This window comes from Oratosquilla oratoria, chromosome 8 (genome assembly GCF_046742065.1).
Source record: "Oratosquilla oratoria isolate Oo_2021 chromosome 8, ASM4674206v1, whole genome shotgun sequence".
In the NCBI taxonomy this organism is placed as follows: domain Eukaryota; kingdom Metazoa; phylum Arthropoda; class Malacostraca; order Stomatopoda; family Squillidae; genus Oratosquilla; species Oratosquilla oratoria.
Window position 1 is genome coordinate 18,491,961 of NC_134784.1, and position 9,936 is coordinate 18,501,896.

At 42.5% G+C, this 9,936-nt stretch overlaps 1 protein-coding gene and 1 non-coding gene across 2 annotated transcripts; one reads left to right on the top strand and one right to left on the bottom strand.

The window, feature by feature from the left end:
• Positions 1–1,637: 1,637 nt before the first annotated feature.
• LOC143027314 (uncharacterized) lies at positions 1,638–2,141 on the bottom strand. Its single transcript, XM_076188584.1, has one exon. It carries the CDS (start codon positions 2,139–2,141, stop codon positions 1,638–1,640), a length of 504 nt encoding a protein of 167 aa, XP_076044699.1.
• Positions 2,142–3,055: 914 nt separating this feature from the next.
• LOC143027864 (5S ribosomal RNA) lies at positions 3,056–3,174 on the top strand. Its single transcript, XR_012966672.1, has one exon. It is a non-coding gene; the product is annotated as a 5S ribosomal RNA (ribosomal RNA).
• Positions 3,175–9,936: the final 6,762 nt, after the last annotated feature.

Here is a 9,936-nt window from a genome sequence, read left to right on the forward strand (position 1 = left end):
ATTCGAATCTGCGCAAAATGTTGACATCTGTTCAGTATCGAATTCTCATCTTGTCGACATTTTGAGACTATACAAAACATGTCGACAATATGAGAATTCGATATTGTAATAATAATAATAATAATAATAATAATAATAATAATAATAATAATAATAATAATAATAATAATAATAATAATAATAATAATAATTAATAATGATAATGATAATTAATAATGATAATGATAAATAATAATAATAATAATAAATAATAATAAATAATAAATAATAATAATAATAATTAATAAATAATAAATAATAATAAATAATAATAATAATAATTAATAAATAATAATAATAATAATAATAGTAATGATAATGATAATGATAGTAATAATAATTAATAATAATAATAATAATAATAATTGATGATAATGATAATAGTAATAATAATAGAAATATTCATAATAATAATAATAATAATAATAATAATGAATATAATAATAATGATAATAATGATAATAATAATAATAATAATAATAATAATAATAATAATAATAATAATAATAATAATAATAATAATAATAATAATAATAATAATAATAATAATAATAATGATGATAATAATAATAATAATAATGATAGTAGTAATGATGAAAATATTGATAGTTATAATAAAAATAATGATAGTATTAATAATCAAAATAATAATCATAATAACAAAGTGAAAATAGAAATGAAATAATAATAAAAATAATACAAAATAATGAAAATAAGAGAATAATGATAAATAATAATACAAAATGATAAGATGATAAAGAATTAAAGATGATAATAAAGATAACAATAAAATAATACAATAATAATAAAATAAGAATAATAATGATAAAATAATAATAGAAAATAACAAATTGTGATTATAGGCCGGTTTCGTTGACATCTTACCTATGTAAAAGAATGGAGCGAGTAGTGCTAAGCAGAATAATGTACAAGATAGATCATTTAATATCTATATATACCAGACTCCTGTTAGGCGTCGCCACCTGTCAGTATGAGAGACCGCCAACTTGCCCTGTCGTCGAAGATCCGGTTTTGACGTACTTGTTGAAGCGTTGTGCCCCGTCGGCGTAGCCCATCGTCAATATTCATTATGATCCATCTGTTTGTGGGTCGTCGAACGGGTCGCTTACCGGTTGGTGTCCAATAAAGCCATCTCTTTGGGGTCCTCTCCTGATCCATTCGTTCAACATGTCCAAACTATCTTAGTTGTACACGTTGGACAAACTGTAAGATGCTCTGTACCTCCAACTCTTGCCTAATTGCATCATTGCGTATGTGGTCAAACCTCGTAACCCCCTTGATGAGTCTCAATGCTCTCATTTCTGCTGCTTGGACTTTGCTGCTGGTCTTTGTCGTTAAAGTCCAAGATTGACATCCATATGTCAATATGGGTCTAAGAATACTCTTGTATATGACTATTTTAACCGCGGTAGGGACATTTCGATCTTTCATCAATGGGTATAGTAGCCCTAGGTTTTGGCTATAGGCAGCAATTCTAGCTTGTACTGCACTTTGGTCTTTTGCTTTGCCATCCCAGGTGACTCCCAAATATTTGACGGTTTCTTTCTGCTGAATAGGTACTCCATTGATCTCCATGTTCAATTCAATGTTTCTTCTCTCCTGCTTACTACCATTATTTCAGTTTGACCAAGATTTAGCTTTAGTCTGTACTCTGTGAGTACCGCGTTCCATAGATTTAAGGATTCACTTACAGCGTGTGAAGATGATGCAATGTTGAATATATCATCTGCATAGGCAAATTGCAATGATTCTATAGGACTCCTTTCTCCTCTTCTAAATTGAACTTCCTTTATCACTTCATCCATTAATATGATAAAGAGCATTGGGGATAGCACACTACCCTGGCGCACTCTAGATGATATATCGAAGCACTGTAAGGTCTCACTAACGGGCTTGACTGCTGTATTATTGGAATTGTAAAGGCTCTTAATAGCTCTTCTCAGTTTTGGGGGTATTTGGTATTCCGTACTTTGGAGTACTGACCACAGCTTATCCTTTGGTACGCGATCAAATGCTTTCTCTAGATCTAAGAGTATTACATATTTGTCTTGATCAAACTCCCATGACTTTTCCAAGATCATCTTTAGAGCGAAGATTAGATCTGAAGTCCCTCTGTTTGGTCTGAACCCATGTTGAGTCTCTGCCAGTATGTGTTCTACTCTATCGTGCAGACGAGCCTCTAACAGTCGTTCATTTAATATCTAAAAATCTATATGGATATATGAAAAGTAAAAGTACTACAGATTGTGTTATTAAATGTATTTTTGGCTACCTCCCTTGTAAGGGAGAAAAAGCTTTGGTATATGTATGTATGTGTGTATGTATGTATGTATGTATGTATCAAATTGTAAGTTACAACTTTTCCTATGGAGCTGAAATGATAATTTATGCTGATGACATCCTTATACAATGCAAAACTAAAGGATCGATCGGCCGTGGAGATGATCATCTTAAAAAAAATGTAGACAAAATAAACAATGGTGAAAAAAAAATGTACTCCAATAAAGGCTTACGCCAAAAACATATGTAGAATTATAAAGAATTATGATGTAACAGACTATTGTGTCCCCGATTTGACAAAAGAGATCGTCTGCTCTTGGAACAATGAACCTCTTGATATTGAAAAAGAACAGTTAGAGTACAAGAAATGTGAATATGATAGCTCACAATTACGTCAGATATCCCTTTGTAAAATTTCAATGTAACCAAAATGCAATGTAATAAATATTTCGTGTCATGGGTCTGTTGTCGGTGAAAAAGCTGGATGTGGTATTGTGATTAGGGAATTGTGTGAATATTATATAAGTAATGAAGAGTGATATTCCAAAAAAAAAAAAAAAAAAAAAAAAAAAAAATAGAAAGTAGCACTGCAGAATTACATGCAATACATGAAAGTTTGATACAATTGGTGTAATGCTATGGTGTAATGCATGAAGTGAGGTAAGAAGTAATTGGAAAAATTTTGTTTACGTTTAGAAAAGGTTCAGCTATAAGGGCCAACGGCCATACCACTCTGATCACACCGCTTCTCGTCCGATCAGCGCAGTTAATTTGCGTTGGGTCTGGTTAGTACTTGGATGGGTGACCGCCTGGGAACACCAGATGCTGTTGGTTTTTATTGATCTTCTCTTCTTTTTCTATCCTACAATTCTCCTTTCATTTATGCCAACTTATGAACTACAAACAAACGGCCCATATTTCACTTTCTCTGTCTGCTCTGTCCTAGGACTCTTGGTCAATCCGAACCAGCTTCACTACAAATATTTATCGACCTCGTAATAAACCCTACCAAGAGCCTTGAGTCTACTTAGCTTAGTCATGGTTTCCTTAATATCAATATACATCAGTATTTTATTCTGGACCGTAGTACTATCACAAGAAATAATGGCTACAAGAGAGTCCATAACAGATCAAACACCAATCAATCTTTCTTTCTTTTCTTTAAACGCATTGTAAATCTTTCCAACAAACTACCTCTTTAAGTGGTAACTTTAAATACAATTGACACTTAAACAGTCAGTGGTTCTTAACACTTTCCACTCTTTACACCCTCATTCAATTCGCAAGCAGCCCCGTAACGACCAATATGGCTGCTGCTGCTGCTGCTCTTTACATCTCCTTTGTCCTACCTAACAATGGCTACTAACCACACCTACCGCTGTCAAACATACAAAGAATAAAAGAAGCAAATCTCACAAATGCAACGCACGATCCAACGTCTCAACACAACACCTCATTCACCATAACTTGCATCTCATTAATGCATTCACCCTCACTACTACCTCACTGCAAGTCACCACTTCCAATTATATAAATACACCACACACGCACTTGCTCTATATATTCTAAGTTTTGGACTATCTCTCCTTCTGAGGACTCACAAGTCAGATTGCATCACCAATTGCACTTGTAAGTTTTATGTTTGTAATCATTATTCTCCATGCTTTTCCTTCCAATTCTCCATTTTCTGATCGTGGCAAGACCATCTACCACTTTTCTTTTTCTCTTCTTCTTCTTCTTCTTCTTCTTCTTCTTCTTCTTCTTCTTCTTCTTCAGCGTTTTGTCTTTTCTCTTCATTTTAACTTCCCAATGAATCTTGGAGATTTGCTTCTTCCACTCTCTTGTCAGCTGTCATAATTTGCATAACATGACTGATAAACAAACTTCTGCCATGCATCACTAATATAGATATGTTTGCATATACGCATATATTCTATATTTCTTAAGCTCATCATTTGTATATTGTACGTAAAGCTAGAATTTTAAAACAACTTAATGGATACATAAACATAATCTATGTAGGATTCATCAACCTTATATATGCATATCTTAACATATACTCGTTTATTCTATATTCGTTATATCTTTTAAAGTTATCATTTGTATACTCTATGTACAGGTAGAATCTCAAAGTAACTTATTGGACGCACAAACCTAATTCATATAGCATTCATCAAGTTTACTTTTATAACTAACACTTGGCCACAGATGCATACTCTTTCCCCAAATACATAAACACTATATTCTTGTTTTGTGGTTATCACTTATATTCTTATTACGTTATCTATCATTTCATTTAAAAAACATGGTAATTGACATTTGTATATCTAAATGTTGTTATTAGTTAGCTATATTGGGCTACTTTGGTGATTCAGCGTTACTCAATCTTCCATATTCCTAGCATTGAAAAAAGACAAACAAAATAAGTCCTAATAATGAATTTTCTTGGTACTCGCCGATAGATTCACACACACACAAACACACACACACGCACGCAAACACACACACACACACACACACACGCGCGCGCGCGCACGCACGTACACACACACACACACACACACACACACACACACACACACACACACACACACACACACACACACACACACACACACACACACACACACACACACACACCCGTGCTTGGCTCTCGTCGAGAACGGACCTACACCTGAAGGTGCGAAACTATCGCCGTCAACTACTTGAATCCAGTGCTCGTCGTTAACGACTCGTACCGGCTGTCTCAAGTTGTGTTACAGTGCTACAATCTACTGCGCGCTAGTAAATCAGCCTACCTTCTTATCAAGGCCCTCCCTTCCTCGATGGAATACTCGGGGTCGGAAGCGGCGTCCAGCTTAGAGCAGGACTTAATGATTTCCGACACTGATGACGACATTAGTGTTAACCACTGGCCCGACCTGCCTCGTCCTACCTCCACTCCCCATCACCCTCCAACAACCACCCAGCATGATACCCACCAGTCTACAGCGCTCCCCAGTACCAAACGGCGGGCCGACGACACCTCTACCTTCCCCGCAGGAGAATGTCAACCGCCTGCTGCCAAGACGATCAAGGGAACCTCAAGTGAGTGTAATAAGGCTCCTATTCGCCCTACCCTGCCTAATCACAGTGCTACTCCCGTTGCCCCCACCCGACCCACACCCGCCCTTCCAGCATTTGCTCCCCGAGACAAGTATATTAAGTTGGCCTTTAGCGGGAAACCATCCACAGAAGTTAAACTCCGCTGGCTGTCAACTATCACCAAGACTTTCCACCTGCAACGGGATACGGCCGAGGTTAAGATGGCTGCACTCACCTCTCGATTCATCTACATATCAAGACAACGCACAGACATCCTGGACCGAGTTACTACAAATGAATTTATGTCACTGCCTCTTCTCCCTCAAGACTCCCCCGAAAGACCACGTAAGTACCCCCAATACCTGCTCACTCGCTATCCCGTTGACGTGGATCACAAGCTTGCCCTACAGCTCCCAGGAGTACACTCAGCCAGGCGCTTCATGCAGAACGGTACCCCCATCAACCGCATTGTTATTGTGTGGAGCCTCCCCGAAACACCCCCCGACACCATTACCTTTGACTTCCTCCCTCTCCTCCCCCCGTGTCAAGTCCAAAGACTCCGTGACGACCGACCCTGGTGCTACAGGTGTTGGGGTATCGGTCACATATCCAGGTACTGCTCCGCCTCCCCTAAATGTGCCTGGTGTGCCGCCGCCCATGAATCCAGAGAATGTCCCGTCCGAAGTGCGCCCCCGCCCCCCTCTGCGACTACGTCCCCCTCCGAACCGCCACCCCCGCCGACCCCATCACACTGGCAGTGCCCCCGAACGCTACAGCCAGGTGACAACGTCTGCCACGGCTGTACTCGGCGCCAGACCCAGACCAATGGCCCCACCTCAGCCCCACCACCTCCTCCCCCTGCCCGGACTGTTCTCTCTGCTCCCACCCCCCCTCAGCAAGACGCTGCCCTCCGTAAGGCCGTTGCAGCCCTTCAGGCGCGATGTGCAGCACTCGAGGACCGCTTCGCCTCCATTGACACCAGGATTGACAGCCTTGTCTCAGGCCAAACTACTACTGCCACCAGACTCTCCACACTGGCGGAATCCCAACAAACCCTCGTCTCCTCCATCTCCATGCTTGCCGAGAGAATGGAATCCATTGCAACTCGTCTCGACAAACTCTGTAAGTTACAACCCAGTACTAGCCAGTCTTCCTCGAATCGTCCATCCACCTCCACACTCCGGTCTCCTACTAGCAAACGCAACGTTCGTAACTAACATTCACCTAGACCTCCTTTCATGGAACATCAATGGTATCACCAACCACAAAAAGTACACACAATTGAAGGCATATGTACAGACACATCACCCTTGTGTCATTTTTCTACAGGAGGCGTTTCCAAACCGGCCCAACACTGCACCACAGGCACCCTCCCTTCCCGGATATATCCCCTATATTCATACGATACGAAACGGTCTTCTAACATACATACACAATACACTGATACACCGTCTTCTGCGCTCCTCTACAGACCCTGACATAACATTCCAACTCTTCGAGATAGAAATTGGGGGCGGAATCCTACAGCTCTGCAATATCTACTCTGCTCCCGCACGTCTTCGTCCAACCACTCTTCCACCACCTACGATCAAAGGTATAATATACGCAGGGGATTTCAATGCTCGACATCCTGCATTGGGAGATCGTCCTGGCACCACTAACCGCCCTGGTGTTCACCTTCATCCGACAACATCATCTGACCCGCTGGGACACAGGTGGCGCCACACACTCCCGGGGAGGCACCCTGGACCACGTCCTCACCTCTGGCTTGGTATCATCCCGCATCCAGTGCTCCTCAGTACCTGCATTATTCTCAGACCATATTGCTCTTCTCTTCCACTATTCTCTTCCTACGATACCTACACCCCCTATCACACGCCTACGCCTCACCATACCCCCCAAATACTGCCCGACGTACATTTCATACATGACCTGCATACTACCTACCTTAGACTGTTCCTCCCCCGACCAGTTATACAATAGCCTTGTCTCCGCCACCCACGACTTTTACAGGCTTTACGTATCACGACCCCACCTCCAACGTCGCCCTCCTCCTCACTCGTGGTACCTAGACACCCGACTTCAGGACGCACAGAAAGAAGCGGAGCGCGTTGGACTCATGTTCCAAACTAACCCATCTCCTGAACTACTTCATCGTTACCAGCAATCCAGAGACGATTTGACAACCCTCCTAGAATGTGTAAGTACTGACTCCTGGAAGAGATTCACGGACAGAATTAATCACCAAACTAGTGTAGCCTCCATGTGGCACCTTATTCGCAGGGTAATTAAGAAGACTCCTGCTACTGCCCGTCATCATTCCCCCACCGTATTTGCCGAACAGCTCATCGTCACGTGGTCAAACCAGTCCAACCCTGCCAACCTACCTACCCCCGTCCAGGATGCCCTCTCCTCCGGTGCTTTTGCTCGTGGACTCCGCTTAGTACATGCTCTGCTGCAAGAGGATGATGAAGAAAATATACCAATCACTGAAGATGAACTACGACGTGCTCTCTTGAGAGGTAAAGCCACGTCCCCTGGGGATGATGGCATTACCTACAATGTGCTACGATTACTGCACCGTGTACCCGGTAACCCCCTCCTTCGCCTCTACAATATGTGTCTACGAGATGGATATATCCCACATGCCTGGACCACGAGTACAATAATCCCCATACCCAAGCCCGGTACAGCAAATTTCAGGCCCATCTCCCTTACATCCTGCTTCTGCAAAGTAATGGAAAGAATCTTGCTCACCCGACTGATGTACCAACTACAAGATCGCCTTTCTCCACGTCTCTTCGGCTTTCTACCCCAACGCAGCACCCATCACTGCCTCGTCGACTTATATTCTCGCCTCTCCCGTGACAGTGTTGTGGCATTTATAGATCTAAAAAGTGCATTTGATATAGCAAACCGAGACGTTATTTTAGATCAATTAATTGACTTTGGAATTAAGGGTAAATTACTACGATGGATTAAGGGCTACCTCAGTAACCGAACCTCCCGTGTCTTCTTTAGCGGTGCCTACAGCTCCTCACGGGATTTTCATCTCGGCACTCCTCAAGGAGGGGTACTAAGTCCATTTCTCTTTAATATACTTATGCATCGTCTCCTCACGTCTTTGCCCACTATTCCTGAGGTCACAATTACATGCTATGCAGATGACCTATGTATTCACACTACCTCCCCAACACACCTACAACTCTTTCTTACTTCTCTCTCCCAAGCTTCTGCTAACTGTGGCCTTGTTGCTTCCCCACAGAAGAGCAGGATTTTCTCCTACCGCCCTCCTGCCACGCTGCCAGAGTTCATGATTGGAGACTGCATCATCCCACTAAGCTCCCAGTACTGCTACCTTGGTGCACCAGTACGAATCTCGGAAACTCTTTCTGCCCGGCGTCAATCTCATACCGTAATTCGTGAATTGCTAGATCGTCTACAACGTCGGCTCCGGCCTCTCCAGTGGCTCACCAACAACTCTTCCGGTATCTCCATCCCCGTGGCCAGAACTGTCTATATTACTTTTATACGCTCTGTTGTTGATTACCTCTCCCCTGCCTTAATTCAACTTCCTCGATATGCTTTAGAGCCACTGGAGATTTTTCAGAATAAAGCCATGAGAATCATTCTCGGTTGCCCAATGACTACCAGAATTGTCAACATGCAACGGGAATTACGGCTTCCATCCCTAGTTGAGAGGATTTATTCTAATGTCACCTGCCTCACAGTTAAGTGTATACACTTTCCCCACATCTCACCGCACTTCACAGCACTGGTCAGAGATTCTCTCGGCCCCGCTCCGCCCGTCCCCCGCCTCATGCCCCCCGGTCGCCGTCTTATAAAGTCTATCTCCTCCTTCATTCGCAGCCTAGATTTACAAGTACCAGTAGCTGACATACCCCACGCCCCGACCCCGTGGACGCTACCATCGCCTGTGGTTAGCTTCACTCCTACAGCAAAATGTGACCCACCTCTTCTACAACTACAGCTAGCCTTGGAACATGTTACCCAGGTAACATCCTCCATCACTGCTCCGCATCGCCTCTACACTGACGGGTCACTACAATCAGATGGTGCAGCTGGAGGAGCAGTCTACTCACCTGACCTACCGCCGCCTCCTGAGGGCTGGGTCGGCCGTCGACTCAGAGATCACTCCAGCTCCACATTGTGTGAACTATACGCCATCTTAGATGCTATCAGTCTCGTTTGCCAAAGAGGAGTGAATGCTGTCATTATATGTGACTCTAAGCCTGCACTGCAATCCCTCACCGCTATTCATCCCACTCACCATTCTGTTGTACAACAAATCCTTTCCTTTCTATCCCTACTAACTATCCGTAATCTCCGCATTGAATTTATTTGGATTCCATCTCATGTAGGTTTGCACCACAACACCAAAGTAGACCGCCTAGCAAAAGAAGCCTGCCGACTCCCCCGTCGTGGTGATGGACGACCTCTCTCCCTGCTATGTTACCTCAACAGGGTCCGCTCCGCTGCACTTCTGCCTGA